General features: G+C 31.5%; 1 protein-coding gene across 1 annotated transcript in view; it reads left to right on the forward strand.

The window, feature by feature from the left end:
• The window catches only part of DMD (dystrophin), a 1,075,555-nt gene that overhangs the window by 420,086 nt on the left and 635,199 nt on the right, over positions 1 to 20,270 (forward strand). Inside the window, 1 exon segment of the mRNA XM_035542302.2 lies at positions 14,970 to 15,164. Within this exon segment, the coding sequence (XP_035398195.1) occupies positions 14,970 to 15,164 (195 nt within the window).

Below are 20,270 nucleotides of genomic sequence, written 5' to 3' on the forward strand. Positions count from 1 at the left end.
TGTTCAGTAAATGTGTAAATCAGAAATAATGTTATTTTCAAACTACCCATCCCATGCCAATTTTAATTGTTTTTTAATTTATCCATAATACATATTATACCTAGAGATATAGAAGAGATTAGAAAATTTCTTCTTCCACTATGCATACATGGCCTCTTCTTCAAATGCTTGAAAACGAAAAGGAGGATTTTGCAAGAAACTTTTAAATAGTTTTAGATTGAACAGGATGAAAACATCATTTTCTGAGCCAACTTAATGTCTTCTGATTTTCAAGGGTTTAATTAAATATAAAATACAATTATTCTTACTAGTTTATTTATGCTGCAGTAACTGGATAAATAAAATGGAAATAAGCTGTCACTGTTCCAGGCTTATGATCAAAATAGATACTGGGCAAATTATCCATTTGGAAGGTTGCAAAAGATTGGTTTTGCACTCATATGGCAGGTTCTGCTTGCCATTCCTACTACTGTGCGTATAGTCGTTTGACCTTTTGATTTTATAGGACTTAACAGAAGATTGATAACTGTTTGATATCAAGTAAGTTGTTGCATTATGTGCTCTTCTGTGGTCTTAAAAAAGCTAGTGGAAAAGAGGTGTTTTAACAAAATATAATCTTATTTATCCTTAAATAAATAAAATTTCTCTCTCGTTGACTGCAGAGGGTCCATATTAAGAGGGCAATGAATATCTAAAACCAAAAAGCGTTATTTCTATTTTATATGTGGTTAGCCATGTTTTAAAAAAGAAAAAGACTTCATAAAATCAGCAATAATGTATACACCCTTTTTGTCAATACAGCCCTCTGATGTACCGAGTCTATTAACCCGTATTTATTTTGGACTTTTCAACTATTAAGTTATGTAATTTATATATAAAAACAATAATTGGGATAGCTATGCAGTTAATGGAAACAATCGGAGAAACGTTAACTTTGGTTTGTATGTTATTAAATCTTGTTCCATCTGATTACTCTTTTCAGTTTACTATGGTTTATATTAAAGTTGATGAATGTAATCAGTTGCAAATCATTTTATTGGCGTGGAGCTAGAGCAGGCTTCACTTTGTTTTGTAAATAAGTTTTTTTTAAAAAAAATAATGAATATATTTGGGTTTTTGATAGGAAAGAAACAAGAATGTACAGTTTATACAAAACATGTATTTTTATATCACCTAACATCTACCATGACAGCGAACCATTATATCAATTATAAAATTTTACCAGCAAACCAATAAAAATACATATTAGCATATTTTTCTTCAAAATATGTAAAGTGAATATATCAGCACATGTACTTTTAAATTGGTCAACGGAATACAGTAATTGATATTTTAGTCATGTAACCATTACATGTATTTTTATTGTTAAAATATATTATTTATATAATACATTTATATCTCATAATCGTTAAATGTTTAAGTATTCTTAAATATTTGATGCAAGAAGGCTACTTGTTAATATTTATCTGTGGAATGAGGACATTATTCAAAGAAATTTACATCTGTACAGGGGTACAGTAATATAATTACTGTATACTTTTCATTTGTCATGAAAAATACCCATCTCTACTGAACATGTTGGTATTCATATGACATATGTTAGAAGTTTCACAGAAGATACTGAAACTGGCGAGAGGCAGTTTATTTTCATGGATCAAGTCACAATGGTGAGAAGTGCAAGACTTGTTACAGTTTTAATTTTGGCTTTGCTGAATCATTAAAACAAAGTGAATTTCTTGACTTTTTTCTTTCTTTCTTTCTTTTTTCAAAGAAAGTACCTACCTCACAGGGATGTTGTGAGGATTAGTTAACTGTTTGTTCAAGATTTGAAAATACAAAAGAAAAACAAAAACTCAAACTGTTCACTTCAACACATGCATATGCCAGCAAAAATAACTCACAGAAATTTTATTTTTTAACCACCAAGTGAATAAAAACATATAATAAAAATATAGAAATGAATTTATTTTTAAAGAGAAAAAAAAATCTGCATTTTTCATTTGTAATTAATGATGTATATAATAATAATTATTTAATAATTGAAAGTTGTTGTTATAAAGCAATGAGGATTTAGCTGTACTGTATATCTTTCAATTCATTGTGATTCATTGAATAAACTTAGCAAGATACTGCCTTTAAATATGTGGCTTGATGACAGAATTGCTCATTTCTTATGTTTGTTGGAGCTAATATAATTCTGATATCAAAGTGTGAAATTAGAATAATCGTGTTCCCCCGACTTTACTTTTCACCCATTTTTGTTGGCAAGTTCTGTCAAAAGGATACATAACAATATAAGAATTGATTCTCGCTATCATGGTAAATTCTCATAAAATTTTGATTCTTTCACAGATATGTAGTAGTCAATATCCAGCAACAATTTGACAAATATATACATGTGTATATATAGATGTATGATATAGAAGATATATATGATATATATCTCTGTATATAGATACATAAAAAGGAATGTTCTGTGACCAATTTTGTTAATCAGGTATGATGTAGTTGAGAACAAACTTAAAAGATAAAGCAAAACTACATTCCACTACACAAAAAGCTAAACTTTTTTCTTTTTTTACCTCAAACACCGCATGTTCTTTTTAATGCCAATTTGAGACATAATTTAATTTGGTATAAGTTAATTTGGTCACATGAAAATTTTCAGTGTAGTATGTAATTCTTTAGTTAAAAGAAGGTTTTATTCCAATAACAGATTAAACTCGATAAATAAGCAAAGCTGCTTCAAATTACATTGAACGGGGAAAAGTTACTGGAGTTCATGTTGTTTTAAGAGTTTCTTCTTCCACAGAGTGTTTTTATATGTATGTGGAAAAATAAACTGTGGGCAGAAAATTCAGTTTTTAGTGTGGCAAATTTCAGATTCCTATGTTAAGAAAAGCTTAGTGTTCTACTTCATCTCTGCTAAAAATTAAAATGATGATTAAACCATCAAATCTCAGTGAAATTCATGGAAGCTGAAGATGCTCTTCAAAAACCAAGCCATTAATGTTTAATGCTAGAGCAGTATGCACTTTTGAATAATAAATTGCATGTCTGTTTTACAAAAATAAAAGTAATAACAGTGGGGAGGTCCAGGGACATTTATTTCTAGATTATCTTTGCTGAATCTAAAATCATTAAGATTTGGCAGTCACAGTCTTTTAGAAAAGATACCAGTCCCCTTTGAGACAGTCTAAACCTAAATCTTCCAAGATTTATTTATTTATTTATTTATTTATTTTTACAACAGTTTATCATTATTCCAGGGCGATAAAAATGACATCTTTTCAGAGAAAAAGCTAGATTCACATAGTTTAATTCAAATCTGGATCAAAATCAGTTATTGATATATGAATTATGCATAAGTAATTACATTTGTTTTAGTTAATGACTGTGTTATGGATTTTTTTTTTCAGTGCTTTCATTTCAGCAGTCTATGAGCATGCCTATGTCATCAGTCAGTTTAGGCTTGTTTTTATTGCAATGACTGAGATTACTCTGCATGGATACTGAAGGCCTTTATCCTTAAAAAAGAAATATTTTGTGAGATGAACACAGGTGCAGAATCTACAATATAAATTCTTATTTTATATGTCCTATTACCATATTTTATCAAGTTATCCAAAATTCTTTCTGCTTTCATGTACTTTTATTTTTTCTGTCTTGGGGGAACTATGTATGCTGTTAGTAGTAAGGCAGAGTATTTTTAGGACAGGAGGAATATTATTCTTGCAACTTAGTAACAACTGTCAAAATTATATACATATTTTTGTATATGCCAGTGAAAAAATAGGCTTACGTCATTTCAGTAATTCCATTGGTGACAAAAAAAAAAAAAAAATCTATCGGAATTTATGTTCATTTTACTTCCGAAATATTTGGGCCTGGATTTTGGCCATCCTGGAAAAAATAATAGAGTTGATCAAAAGATAAACATCAAGAGAGAGTCTTTTTCATACCAGTTAGACTATGTGGTCCACAAGAATGTGAATAAAGAAAATAACTATACAAAATATTTATTTATGTCTACAAGGTAAGTGGTTTAGACTGAACAGTTAAATGCAATTACCTGCTACATGAACAAAATACCAGTATTGTTAGTACTTACTATGAAACAGATATTGTAAATTTCATTTTCCAAATAAAATATTTTTCTGTTAAAGATTCTATAAGGCATTCAGAAATTCTAACTACTTGTCTCCTAATTGGGTGATCATTTCAGGTGTGAGAGTATGTAATCAATTTCTGGAACCAGGTTAAGGGCTGATCAAGTTTACATCTGAAATGCAAGAGTTTGAATTAAATTGAAGAGTTTCACTCTTTTAAGGGCATCTTCCAGTTTTCAGTTAGTATTTCCCTGTGGAGCTCCATTTTTTTCACTTAATGAAATCTAAGTTTGTTTTTACTGTTAACATGTTTACCTATACAAATATTTTCTGAAATATAAATCCAACATTAACTGAAATAAATCTGTCACAATTAGATAAACACAAAACTTGGTGTCCTAATTATGTGTCTTCATCCAAATAATGTGAATTCTTTGGTGCTCATATGCTGTTATCATTTTAGGTCATTCAACTGTCACAACCAGCAGCATTGGAATGAAATGGGTATTTTCTCTTATCATTACTTAAGTATTTCTTTCAGTAAATGAACTAGTAATGGGTGCCAAAAAGATGGGACAATCTAATTTGTCTTTACTGGCATGAGGAGTTGGGGAGAGGATGAAATGAAGAGTATTAGAAAAGCAAAACAGGAAAATACCTCCTGGAAAAAAAGACAAGAACTCTATAGTGATGGATTAGAATACAGTTTCTGTTTCATGTTTGTGCATTGGAGGTCTCAAGGACAGGACAGAGGTGATCCTGTGACACCATTGCACTTCTCTGACATTTCCAGTAGCAGCTGTTTAAACAAATAGCTTTACACAGTACAGCTAAACAGTGGCCTTTTTTGACTGTGGGCTGAGAGGAGTGAGGATGAGTGAGAATCTTTGGGAAGAGAATCACAGCTGTTTACACGAGTTTTCTAGCATCCATCAACATGGAAATTTGTAAACATTACTATTAGAAAATTCATTTAAAATAATTTAATTCTATTTCAAATACTTCTAGTTTTATGTCTAATTTAGGATTCTGGCAAGAAAGCTAGAGGAAGTACACTGAATATAGGTATTGGGTGTAGCTGAAGAGGAGCTAGTTTTAAAGGTTCATTTTAAAATTCACTTTGCCTTCTCTGTGTCTAAGATGAATGCTTACAGTGTCATGGTAATGTAAGTGAAGATCACCTATACCCTTCTTCTGTAAGAAGTGGAACAATCTGCTACAGTATTTTGAGTTTTCTCCTGAAGTGATTTTTTCTTCTCTCTTATTTGCTTATTAATGCTGTATAATATTCACTATCTTCACTGCAAATCTACAATATTTTAATAGAGTGAAGTTAAAAAAAAAAAAAAAAAAACACTTTCTTGTTGATGACAGAACTTTACAGAAACGGTTTTTCTCTGTTTTCATTATCTATTATAATCTTTAATGAAGTGATCTGAATTACATTCCATAATTTGAAAGAGAAACTCAACACCTTTAACTCATCACATGGCAAAAGTCTTGCCACAACTTGTCTAAGGTTGCCTTAGGATCCTGTCTTTAAATTATATGAAGTGGTTATTAGAATATAGTTGTAACCATGTCACAGTCTTTTCTTATTGTTCTTTGTATTGTAGAAATGGAAACAAGACTAGCAGCCTTTGGTTATGGAATCATGTGACAACATAGTTGTCTCTCCTTTCATTTTTCTTTGGCCAAAATAGCACTATCCCTGTATAATATTTCCTTCCTTATAATTACCTAGCGATTGGAAAAACAAACCAGTTAATTGCCATCTTATTTTCACTGGTATATCATAATTTATTAGCATAATAAATTACATGGTGAGGAATTTGCTGTCAAAATGACTTTGTTGTACTATTGAATTAAATAATAAGGGGAAAGACCTGCTGCAGAGTGATCTGGCCCTAAGTGACAGTATCTTTTTAAAAGATGATGTTCATCTCCTGTCAACAATTAAGGATGTCAATGTCACTTACTCTTTTTTTTTTCTTTTTTAATGGATGTATCTGAGTATATTCATAAAGGTGCATGTCAAAGTAAATTTGTATATGTGCAGTATGATTTTTTAATATCTATGTAGGTATATTTAATTAGTGCTGGATTGACAGCAATTTCATGCATGTTATTTTAAAAAATCAGTCTAAATGAAAAACTTATTATTCTGCATAATCTCAGCTCTACAAATTTAGATTACCTTTTCTGTAAAGAAATAAATAAGGAAAATAATTAGGTAATGCTTTTTGACATGTCTGGAAGGTGGCACTGTTTAAGGCTTAGGATGTCACTTTTTGAAGCTGTTAGCACTATAGCTGTTACACTATAGTGGTACTTTAATGGTATTTTTAGATTATTTTCTAAATTATCTCAACAAACAACTGACATGTAGTTATCATAAATATCTTCAAAATTAGTATCACAAAGCAACAGTGAATTTAAAAATGGATTCATCAATTTGGACATCAAATGGGCTACATTCTAACATATCTGTGCTTTATTTAATATATATTGGTTCATCAGTGGTCAGTCCTCAGAGTTACAGATAAAATTCAAAACAGCCCTAAAGTTTCATGCTGTGTTGTGACCATGGCACCTCTGCAGTCTTAATAAGTCAGACACTAAGTTAATGTTGACCAAAATTTTATCCTAGGAAGGCTGCCCACCAGTATAACATGTAGAAGCTTGTTCTGTCACAATCTACGCTGTTTCTTCTCTATAGCTTATTACTGTCCTAGAAAAACAGTTTTGAAATTCAGTTTTGATGAAAAATATTTTGAAATTCCTTCCATTCTTAAGGTTAGTTCCTGCTGCGTGGGAAAATTTGAGTGTATATTGCTGGTTTAATAACCCACAGACACTGTCACGATTGCATATCATGGTTACAAGGATATAGAGGACTGTGTAGAAGAACTCAATTTTCTAAAGTGTCAATTAAATACTTCCTTAAGTATTCCTCAAAAAGTATGACATTTCCTTGATAACGTATGTATTTTTGCAACTGTGAAAAATATTACAATTTGAATGGCAGAAATGGCTAACAGCTCTATGGATTTATTTATTCTATAGTTGGAGTATAAAAACTTTAAAATACATTTTGTCTGCTGAAGGTTTACATATATAAATCGCTTCCAAACATCTTTTCCAGGTAAAACCATACAAGATTCTAAATACATATTTTTAATACCTGTTTTAAAGCCAGTCTAGGATGTAAATTTTGTGGTGTTCTGATTTTTTTTTTTTCATTCCAAGATGTAACATGAGTACCTAAGCATTTACTTATTTGCTGATTTCTATTATTAAGATATTAAGATACCGATTTCTTCTGTGGACAGAGGTATGCATGAAAAGGGGTAAGAATTATAAAATGCTATGTAATTAAATCATCTCCATCTTAGTGCATTACTATACAACACAAGAATTAAATTAAATGGTTCCAACATGCAGCTTCTTTCAGATAAACACATGGGTACAAAAACAGCGGAGTTGTATATAAAATGGATCTTGTATTATTTTTGAAATGTGCTTTTATTCAAATGTAATATGTCAAGGTTCCTTAAATTAAAAAAAAAAAAAAAATACAAGCTTCATTGTCTAGATTTAATGTCAAATTGTGAGTGATTTGGGAACCAGTTGTTTGTGAAGTATTAAATAGACAATGGCGCTGTCTTTTGAGTCACAGATAGGGACTGTACATGGCCTGAGCAGTGTTGTTTTAATGGTTATGAATTATAGTCTTTTTTTTTTTTAATTCCTTTTTATTTTAAGGTACAAATACCTTTTTAAAGTCACATGAAACTACATACAGACTTTCAGTTTTGAACTACTGCAATTAATGGATTGTGATAATCCGGTTTTTATCAGAAGTAATTAACATATATGCATAGTTTATGACATTTTGTAAATCCAAGTAGTTCAAATCAGTCAATTAGGCCATAATACTATTAGATTTTGTCTTTCTTCATGAATGGTAGCATTGCAGATATGGCATAAGATACACATTATCTGTCTTATGTATGTATCACACACATACTCCATTTTCTTTTATTTTCCAAAAGACCTGGTTTATGTCACAGAGAATAATAAAGTATATGAGTCTTATGTCCCAGTCCCATCACAGTTGAAATTAATTTCTCTTTGCTTAACAATGGATAATGATAGAAGTTGTCAAGGTTAAAAATCAATAGCAGAACTGCACTTAGAATATGACAGAATTTCCAATTTGTGCTAGTCACATTAGCCTCTCCTTTGTGTGAATGCTAGGAAGTCTTTAGTAAGGAGCAATGAGTAAGTTTTCAGATAAGCTGCAACTGAGTTCAATGTGCAGCAGTACCTCAGCCTGAGGTGAGGTACTGATTGTGTCCAGATATGGACACAATTATCTAAACCAGAATAAAATAAAATCACTGTTAAGCAGCTGGAAAAGGAAAGGGGATTACCAAAGCTGTTCATTTTACCTCTCCGTATAGGATTTTTTACATCTTGTGGGCTCTAAAGGCCTGAGGGTTTGCAGAATACAGAGGATTCACTGCAGCACCAAAATACTTTGCCATAGTTTTTAAGTTATATATGTATGTCCTTGAGGCGGAAATAAAAAAAAAAAAAAAAAAAAAAAAAGAGAGAGAGAGAAAACAGAGAAAAAAAAAGAAAAAAAAAAACACACGAAGTTAACAAAGTTAAAACTGTGAATACCACCAATGTAATAACTAATTACTTTGGGTTAAATGTTGAAAATTAGTCATTATAACTTTTGTCTTTATCTCTTTCATCTCAATGTAAAAATAATGCTTTCAAAGGGTACAAAATAAATGAGGGTGGAATAAAAATTCTTCCAAGTCTTTGAGCTAAGTAACCATAGGGATCTATCCAGTCCACCATACAGAGCTCATCACAGTGTAGCATGACTATCAGACTTTTGGGGAGAAATCCCACAACTTAAGCCTTGAAGAACAGGGAACAGACCTTTTCCTTATGGAGAAAACCTTAGCATTTCATTCAAACTCTGAAGGTCAAAAGTAGAACAGTGAAAGTAAATTCACTCTGGTCTATATATGTTGATTATAGTTTTCAAAATCGAATCCTGCAATTTTCTATTGCTATTTTTAGCATGTAAAATTTTCTGAAATGTTTTCAAATTAGTGTTGTTATGAAGAACAGTTTCATTTTAAGTGGTTTTATTTCTTTTCATCTATAGCTCATAAAATAAAAAAGCATTAATGCAGCATTTCTCAGACAGTAAAATATGCCTGAGTGGTGAAGTCTTCTAAGATCTAAATCACTCTCTGTCCATGAATGACTTTCTATTCTAACAGAACACAGATCTCTGAGGTGATGGAAGTGAGCAGTGGGCAAAAAGATTCCTGGTTACTGTATCTGTATATTTCTGATATCAGTCAGGTTGGGTTTCAGGTTTTTGACTTTTCTTTGTTTTGAATTGTGTACTATACAGAAAGAAGACTCCAAGAGAAAAAAAAAAAATAAGTGGTTTAAACACAGTATTTTTCCAAAACTAAATTGTCACATTTCAGTGTTGGACTGTCAATAAAAAGTTGATTTGCTCTTCTGTTGAAATCCCTCAACCTGCAATTAATTCACTAAGGAATGTCAGTCTAAGGAAATGTTTCATAAGCAAACATTTCTTGTTTGCACTCCTGAATATAGTGTAAGTCAAAAAACTTATCCCGTAATCTCGAATCCTGGAAACACTGGCACTTTATTTACTTAAAAAAATGAAAAACAAACAAAAAACCTTTTAGTACTTGGGTATTAGCATAGATTTCACTGTTAGTTTGGGACTACTGTGCTGAATGTAATCATATGTATTTTTAAGGTTTCAATTTTTATGTAAGTCACTGATGAAGTTGGATACAGTCATTAAAGTCCATGTTTTAAGTATTGTAATGTGCAGGCCTTCATGAATTACAATCATGCATAAGTAGCAAAATCACATGAGAAAATAGTAGTTAGTCTCTTACTTGAAAATGTAAAAAAATTATTATTTATTTTTTTAAATATATTTTGATGCTGCCAAATGCCTTTTAGGGCCTTGGCTTTATGAAATTACATAAACATTCTATACATTTTAAATCCTGTAGTGAGGATGAAAAATTTGCTGTACTTGAGAGAGATGCTTCTTTTTTGTACTGATGGATAACTTGTTTGTGATTGACTAAGGCCATCCAGTCTTATAATAATAATTCCATATTCTCTGTATCATTCTGATCTGCCTTTTAAATATATACACACAGGTAAGATGTGCTAGCAGTTATGAAGATACAGAATTTATCTTTCTGAACATCAGCTGACATCATCTCTCACAGTCGGCAAAGAAATGAGTGTATAAAAGCTTCTTTACATATAAATATATATTTGAAAGAGATTTTATTGATCTCTGATACCATTTGATCACTCTTTTGCATTTTTAATTCTTTATCTGATAGATTCGTGCTAACCGTGGACTAGTGAATCTCATGTACTTTACAGTTTGATCTAGAAAGCAATAAACTGTTGAGAAGTTTATTGGACTCCTGAAAGCATGTCTGCCTTCTTCCAGAAGGTGTCTGCTACCTGCTTCATTTTTTTTTCAGATCAGCATATCTACCTTTATTCCTCAGAGATGACTGACTTTTTACATTCTCATGCAGCTTACAGTCACTAGTAAAGAATGCTTAAGTATTAGTTCACTTCAGGAGGAAGCATATGCTTCTTTGTCTTTTCCCAAACTTCTCATCAGGATGCTTCTAGGGTAGTGTAATGGTACAGTAGTTTACTACTTCACTCCTCTTGCATATTCTGTTTGTGTGAAATTATTAACTTAAAACCACAGTGCATTCAGGTTGCTATTAATTTGGATGCCTATACTGAGAAGACACCAAAAATAGAGCACTTGTCAAGGTCAGTGTAGAACAGTTGGAGGCTTTGGGGCTATAAACTGTTGGAATAGTAGAAGTGATATTGGGATTTGTTCCCTTTGCAGAAACAGGGAACAAAATGTGTATGCTGAGAAGGGTGAAATGGAGAGAGTTAGACAGACAGATAGATGCATACATACATAGACACATACACACATGATTTTCCAGTATTAATAGAAAATAAACTAGCTCCAAGGCTAGTTGAATGTGACAGTACAAGATAATATTATCATAGAGGTAAGGAACCATAATTACAGATACTTCTTTTGTGGGGATACTGATTTGCTGGCAAAAATGTCATTATTCCTGTTTTTTTGTTTTTTCTTTGTTTCATTTTGTTTTGTATATTGGTCTTTTTTGTAGGGTGCAGCTCTTTGAGGTATTTCTTTGTGTTGCACCAGGTAGAACTTATCTGTCAATAAAATCTGTTTATTTATCATATGTATGTAGAGCCATATATATGGAAAGATTCTATCCCTTGATTAAAATGTGCTAATGATGGAGAATAAAATTCCACTTATTGATAATGACATTTTGTAAAAAGGAATGTATGAAATGCTAAGCCTTACCCAAAAGAAACTGCTTTTTCAGAGACAACAAAATGTTTTGCACATCAGTATATTACTGACAATTGTGTAAAAATACAAAAGAAATTAACAACAATTAGAAGTTATTTTGCAGAAATAATGATGGAAAACAGCCATTTACAACAGCATTTCCCTCATCATTCATGTTTATTTGTATTATATTCTTTTTAAAATATTATTTGTTTTCAAATATTTTCAGGTATTTTTAAATAGTTATCTTATGTATTCTGCCAGTTCATTCAATACAGTGTATTTAAAATCATTCTTAAAAAGTTAAATTTTCTAATTTAAGAAAACTTAAAATTTCTTATATTTTTCTTATCTTTAATCTTTATAAAATGTTAACTACCTTGCTTCTCATTAACCATTTTGGCATTAACAATGACATACATCTTTATTGAATTGTTATTATTTTTCAAAGTGGTGGTTCCCAGGTGGTTCTCCTTTCTTTTACTGTTATTATTTTTTTCTTATTGCAATGCTAGTATACAATTCAATTTCAGCGGTGCATTTCTGGTAATATAGCTTGTCCAGAATATAGGGAAGGACTGTGCCTGTTGTATCTTCAAGATAATTCCAGCAATCAATGGACAAACCAAAAAAAAAAAAAAATCCCTTATTTTCTGATTAAAATTAGCAATTCTGCAAATGCCTATCCTTCATTCCTTAGTGCAAGATGCCATATTCTGGGCTCTGGTACACTATTGATGAAGGCAAGACAGAAGGAAAGGAATTCCTGCGATGTCTTGAAACACCCACTTCTTCAGCCTTATCACATTTTGAAGTCTTTTATTTAAATAGGTTTCAGAAATTATTAATTTGGATTGTTACACTTCTTTAGAATAAATTATGAAATAATATTGCCAAACATGAGGGCTGGTTCTAGTAGACTTCTTTCATGTAGCAATCCATCTATTTATTCATCTGGTTGTAGTAATTTACAGTTTAACTAGTAATATAAACATCAATGACTCAGTTGAATTAGAAATCTCCTGAGTCATGCTTCCTGTAGAACTACACCAGTAATTGTCCAGCTGTCAGAAATAACAATGTTGAGTTTTCTGAAAATGGAAGTATGAAAGTTTGGCTGCATACAGCTCATTAGCATTTGGGGAGTTAAATATAACACATATTTTGAGGGTTGAGTAGATCATATAGGTCATACAAAGTCCACCCCTGTCTTCAGATTTTAACTAATTTTGCCTGGAACAGTGCTTTTCTATCACTTGTTTGTAGCAGTGGTGGAAAGAAACCCAGTTTTGGTGCTACTGTAACTAATCAGACATGATATTCTGTGAAGTGCTCACACATCAAATTTCTGCTTGATTTCTGTCTGATTTCAATAATTATTTAGAGCAAGAAGGCACAGATTTTACTTTATGTAAACAGTTATTATATGTATACAAGATGTATACAGAGTTTTAGGCTAAATTCAGGTTAAAAAGGGATTAAGCAAATACAATTGTAGAATTTAATTATTTTTTATTGTTATTTTTTACAGTTTACATATTTATGTAACCTTAGTGACTAACCTTGCACCCTTACCATGCTTTTAATAACTGTGAATATAATTATTCTGTCTTCTCAGTCAAAAAAGGAAAACAAAATTGTAGTTAAACTGTTCATTGTGTGGATCTAAAGTTCTTTACTGCATGTAGAATTGTCCCAGCACAGTCTTGAGGAATGAAAATTTATCACTGTACGCCTCAGTGGCCTGCTGAGAATCTCCCATTATCTAATCAATTAGAACATTTTTTTTTCCTTTGGGTTAACTGGAGTAAACTGTTATTGTTGCCGAGCATTATTCATGAAACACGAGTGGGGGCATTTTATTTTATTTTTAGCAATTTGTTTTAAATAATAAAATGATAGTAGTGATATAATACTAATTAGAGAGTTTTCAGTGTTAGCAGATGTCCTGAGACAGTCATTTAGTTAAAAGAATGTAAGCAGAGCAATTAAATTTGCATAGAAAATGCAGCAGAATAACACAAGTCTAGAGATAACTTCATGGACTTTATTTGTGATATGCATATATCATCTTGAGTGTGTGAGTGCATATATTAAGACTCTTTAAAGAAAATTGAAGAACGAAGTGACTAAGACTGGTAACTGAGAGGAGAATCCATGAAAGGATGGACAGGGCTGTTCTCTCCAGGGCCATGGACCATTGTGTTTCACATACAGTACTCCAAAATGCATTATCGTCTCTGTTAGGACTGGAACATCTAAGTAATATGATTTTAAGATAATGTTTATCAATGATTGCTTGTAAAAATTCTCTGTGGTCCTCAACAAGTAAAGTTTATAGTTTTGAGAAGGCAGGCATCAATCCCAATCAATCTTGGTCCCACATTAGAAATCCTATATGCTGTGATAAAACAAATAAATAATAACCTATGCTTATCAAAAGCAGAGTTTATATTTTAAATTTTTACCTTTTCTAATGGAGATGAAGGTGATTATCTAGTTGGAGCTTATTTAAATGAAGCTCCAAGCACACTTTTTGGTATTATTATTTATTTTTTTTCTATGATCCACAAACACATCAAATCATAAATACAGAGAATTTACTGTTACTGTTTTGTCACCTTATTTGTCAATATCTTTCCAAATGCTATAGACCAATTCTCTATTGTATCAGAACCAAAATATTCTGGGACCTCTTTACATTTGGTGTATGCATGTGCTTTCAGGATAGGGCGTCTAGTTCATTTGTCCAGATTACAGATTTAAAAAAAAAAAAAAAAAAAAAAGGAAATTTAATTTCCTGAGGAGGTGTATTGCTGGAACTTCCTTTCTTTTGGAATTTGATTCATTTAAGACCATTCAAATCATGAAATTCCGTATTATACTTTCTTGTTTGAAGAAAGAGGTATAGTGCTGTAAGTGCTTAGTTGATCTAGTTGTTTTGTATTGAATGTTATTTAAGAACGTATATCTATTATATGAGTCATTATTTTATTTGACACTTTGAAATGACTTAGTACTTTTCATGCATGGAATTTCTATAATGAAGGACAGATTCTTAAAGAGGTGTGAAAATTTAAAATGAAAGAGCACTAAATCTTAGTAATACCATAATCTCAGAGTACTTCTGTGTTTTTTATCTTCATTTCCTTGGAAAAAGAGCAAGAGAAGAAAAGATTGCATACTTTTGCATGGATTAATTTAGTACCTGCTATTTCAAATAAACTAGTGAAATGTTAGCGATCTATGTAAAAAAAAAACTCAAATAATTCCTTCTTTTGGCTTTATAAATTATTTTAATTGGTTCTTAATTGTGAACTGGAAATTGCATTAAATTATAAATTTGTGTAGTGTTGAGAAACTAAAGGAAGCATTTTGTTGTATATCTATACTAGCAAACAGTTCATGAAGATACAACTTTTGTGATGACTGAAAGTATGACTGTGGAAACCACTTATGTGCCTTCTACATACCTGGCAGAGATCCTTCAGCTTCTGCAAGCCTTGTCTGAAGTAGAAGAACACCTTAGTTCTCCTGTTCTGCAGGTTAAGGATTATGAGGATCTCTTGAGACAAGAAGAGTGTCTCAAGGTAAGACAATTTTCTTTACAGTGGTATGTTTCTGTGATGTGGGGGCTTCTGTATATTGGTAGCCTGTGCTCACTCTTATATATATCCTTTTATAAGTACTCAGCCCCTCTGTGATGTGTGCATATATGGATGTTTATAAGTGAAGACACATTGGTATGAAATGTAAAGACACTGGTGGACTCATTTATTTTGATCTTTTCATTTGTAAGAAAAGCAGTAGCATTAAGGTATCTTCAAAGCAAGGCCCTGAGTGAAGGAGTGGAACAAAGGACAGAGAGAGGCAGTTATATATTTAAAATTGTAAATTTGTAGTTCAAGTGTTTTTGTTTTGTTTTGTTTTTGTGTGTGTGTTTTTAATTTAAAGTAATTAGTAAGTGCTTGAAACCTGTCCACACCCAGTCTTAGGCAGCTTTATTTTTTTCTTTGAAAAAGAAGCAAAACCAAGTAAAATTCAGCTGTTTCATTGCATGCTAGCTTGCAGTGTAACTGGGAATATATTCTGTGCAATCGTTAAGAGTTTAATTAACCAGACAGAAAATACTGGCCAGTAGATAGCTATTGTAGTTAAGAAAAAGCTAATTCAGTATTGTTAATATAACTTTAAATATCACTGTCTAGTTTCTTCATTACTTGTAAAAGTGAAATCCCTTGAAATTGGTGGAATTTTTCCAACACAGAATGGCTTAAGATGAGAACAGGATTAAAGCTGTAAGCCTAAGTAGGTGAATGAGTTATCTGCTTCAGCAGAATAATGCTTGTGAGTGAAGCCTTGTAAAAAATCATGTTCAACTTCTGCATATATTTACAGAAATTTCAAATTGTCATCCAGCATGAAGAGACCACATTTCCATTTTTCTGTGATAATTTTGGGGAAGGAAAGTTTTTAACAAAAGGAAACTTTAGCCTAGAGAGGCTAGAATTTTTCCACAGTCGTGTCTGAAAGAAGCTTTTAGGAAGAATTGGAATAGGGGCTTTGGTAAGGACATTCGAAGTGCCCATTTATAGTTTTTGTATAGATATCTCTATAAATCCTATACATTTTACGCATCCGTGTGTGTATACATGAACATGCACACAGATATAGTTATGCTTATTAGTTCTCAAAAATTAAGGTGTTCTCAGTTCCCTAGCCAAGACAGTATAGCTCATCCAGTGAAGCATAGCAGTGAAATATTGGAGCAAGGGAAACAATATAACTGATAATAGGATTGTGTGAAGTAACAGCAGACTATTCCTTTTACGTCTTCTGATTTAGTACCAGTAGATTAAAGGGATTATGAGTATTGACTATCCCAAGTTAATTTCTAGAACATACAATCTGCCAATGTTATTGTCATTCTTCATTTAAAATAATTACTCTCAATAGAATGACTCATGCATCCCCCCCCCCAAAAAAAAAAAAGTCATAGAACGTGTAAATCATACCTAATAAGCTACCACTTGGTCCTTGTCTATAAACTTGTTATGTTCATTACTAGATGAGCTGGAAATACAGTGACCTACATCAAGCAATTTACTGGCAGTTGACTTCTGATTAGTGCTTTTTAATGCTTTACATTTGAGCCACCTTTGTCTGATTTACATCCATAAGTAATCTGTTGTTTACCCACATATATTAGGTATTATTAGGGTTGACACCAACTTTAATAATATTGATTACTGAGGTTAGAAGTAAGTATTGTCATAGGTTTAATTTAACTGAAATTGTTACGAGATGCATTTGTGGGAACATTTCCATCTTTCTCCTAAATAAATCTCTTAGAAAAGGCAAATGGTTCTCACACATTTGTGGGCTTTTGGAAGGGTATAGTTTTGATCTGAGCATGCTTAATGAATATTTATTTCCAAGTAAAAGCATTCATCATTGTCATTATCTTGCAGTAAAAATAGAAAAGTAGTGCATAAATTGTTCAGCAGTTGTTTGGAAAAGGTTTGAAATTAAATTGTAGTTGATTTTTATCCCTGACAGATTTGCATGAATCAAATAACAAAGCTGTCACAAATAGCTCTGTGTTTTAAAACTGTGATTTTTTTTTCACTCCCATTCAGAAATGATCCATTTTAATTAATCCTTAAAAGGAAAAATAGGTTTATTTACAAGAACCTTTCAGTGTTAACTGCTTTGAACATTTTTCTGCAAAGTAAATGTGTATAGTAAGACTTAAAACTGATTGCTTGAAATCAGTCAAGTTAAACCTGAAATCTAATAGGACAAATATCAAATACAAATTAAAAAATGCTTTTATTATTTGTCAAAGATAATTCTAATACTGACTTTTTATGTCAAAGAGATGTAAAATAGCAAAATATGATTATTTGTAGCCAAAATCTTGTAACTGCTAACATTTAGTAAATTGTAATGATTTTATGGGCATATTTAGTAAATCTGCTGAAACCAGCTTCTAGGAATGTTCTTTTCATAGCAAGTTTTAGTGAGTGGGAGAAATAGAGAAACCAGGTCTTGTCTCCTTATCTCATAAAGTCAGCAATTGCAATATTTCTATTATCCTATTAAAAGCTCTGTTATGTATGTCCTAATACATACATACCTAACATACTTGTTCATCACTGTATTTACATTATTTAAGAAACAATTTAAATATTACAGTTCTGTCAGAGATGAAACTCCACTTGATCATATGGGAAATCACAGTTCATAGATCGAAAAATTAATATATTGGACTTAATGAGATGCTCCTAAAATAGGACAAGTTTTGCTACAGGCACAAACATTATGGTATTTTTGTCTGCTAACAATGGTGATGTTTCATTTCAAATTGGAGGCAAGACTTTTTTTTTTTTTAACAATATAACTCTCTGGAATTTCATGCTAGTTCTGTGTTCATAATCTCTGATTTCCCCATATAGCATTGATTGTAATTACAATAGATTTCAAGATATGATCGAGTGCAAGGATAAAATACCTTCATAGGGGAGACAGCTCAAAGAGTTTAGCTAATTATCTGTACTGGCACTGGATGTTCCAAATGCTCCCTGAAAGTTAAATGAAAAAATGAAAAAATGAAAATTTGCATTTATTCAAGTTAATCTGGTTCTAGAAAATAAATTACATTACTTTTACTACACTAGAGGTTTCCTGTGTGGTGATGATCTCGTGTAAGCTTGTACAAATTCCAGATTATTTAGTGTGATATGTGTACACTGAAATAAAGAAATTTATTAACTTGAGAATTAAATCTCAAACCTACTTCTGTTTACTAACACATAGCAAAAATGAGTGCACTAACATGAAACAGTCTATCTGGAACTTAGGAAATCTAATTTGCATTTATAGCCATATGTGAGAAACTGTTTAGTAGAATTTCATATTAAGAACTGGTGTTTTAGTCACAGCATAGTCATGCCTATTCATTACTTAACTATGTTAACTGTGAATTCAAAACGCTTATTTTATGAGGCTACTTACTCAACAGTTAACATTGCAAATCTGCAGTAAGGCCTACAACCAGGCTGTTGTGTTTTTTTTTAATCTTCTTAATTTTGGCAGGAACATTGTATTGTAAAATATGATTCTACATTTAGCTATAATATTTTAAAATTATGTAATAGTTTTAATATGGAAAGCCATCTGGTTCTTTGAGAAAGAGGTTTCTTATGTATGTAACTCCTTGCATAATCATTGTAATAGTTCTTGTTCTAGTTCATTCTCATGTGTATTTTGAGTCAACTCTTTATTTAGTTAGTTAAAAATTGGGTTGTTTGTTGCTGTTGTTTCTTAAATATAGGTATTTTCATGCTCTGATTTTTTTTTCTCTTCTTTTTGCCTTTGTGTGGTAATTATAACCCTTCATCTACTGACAGAGCTCTTTTTTGAACAGATTCCTACTGTGGCTTATTTCAGGATACAGAGATTTAATGTAAACATTATGCATCCGTGATTCTGACAGCCAAAATAATCCCTTTTTCAGTATAGTTTATTAAAGAAATAATACCCATATCTGATTTTAATATTATAAGTAACTTGTGGAATTTTCCAGTCATTCATGATTACTATCAACTGTGCTATTGCTGTTTTTGGAATTAGTACAAAAACCACCACATATCAAAAAAATCTGCTACTTGTATAATTGTAAAGCATTGTTCTGTTTATGTTCGGATTGCCAAAAGTAAATTTGAGTTTTTGCATATTGAAATCCATATTTGGTGTGTCCGAGGTGACTCTTATCAAGAAACATCTACTAACATGACATTCATGCAGTTGCAGTTTTCTGCTGCAACTCAGTAAAACTCAATTAACTGTATCTTAGAACTGTGTGTAATCAAATGCACTATCTAACTATATGTCAGTAAAACAATGCTGGTGGCTGCTTTGTGTGCGAACTACCAAGGAGCTGGATTTTTACAGAAAGTTGTCTTTACCTGTCAGGTAAAGGCAAATTTCAGGTAGTGAAAACGAACTGGAGTTGAGTCCCTAGCACTCAGATTTCTGTTTTCAAGAGCAATGAGATGGATCATTCCCCAAAGACTACTGTCACTTCAGCTGCTAATGATTTTCTATAATCCTTTTTTTATTTTTTCTTAAAAATTAAAGCTTTGTGCACTTCTCTTAACCATATTACAAAGTCTCCCAAGGCATTTTTGATAACTAACTGCTTGGAGCTATTCTCCTGAACGTGAATGACAGATGGGGTATAAGTGTGAGATACATGGGTTTGTGCAGACACATATATACATGATCTGATTTTTTTTTTTTGGACCACCTTATGCCATTCAGTTGTGGATTTCTGTTACAGAAGGTCAGCTGTATTGTCTTTCTTTGTCTATAGCAGCTCTGCTTTAAACAAAAGCACAAGTTGGACATATAAATTAGAAATTATATGCCTCTCTAATGGCTACTAATTCTGAACATAAAGGAATATGCCATTTATCAATTCTAAAGTGAATAAATGCATTTACTCTATTTTAATGTTTAGAAAATTGATCTACTTGGTTAATATATATATATATATGTATACAATTTCAATATATGTAGGCACATTACTTTTATTTATTTACTTCAACATGTCAAACACAGTAAGTGCTTCTTGGGGTGATGAGATTAGCTGATATTCAGACTTACTGAGAAGAAGGCTAGTTAACTTGACT

Source organism: Cygnus atratus, chromosome 1 (genome assembly GCF_013377495.2).
Source record: "Cygnus atratus isolate AKBS03 ecotype Queensland, Australia chromosome 1, CAtr_DNAZoo_HiC_assembly, whole genome shotgun sequence".
NCBI lineage: Eukaryota > Metazoa > Chordata > Aves > Anseriformes > Anatidae > Cygnus > Cygnus atratus.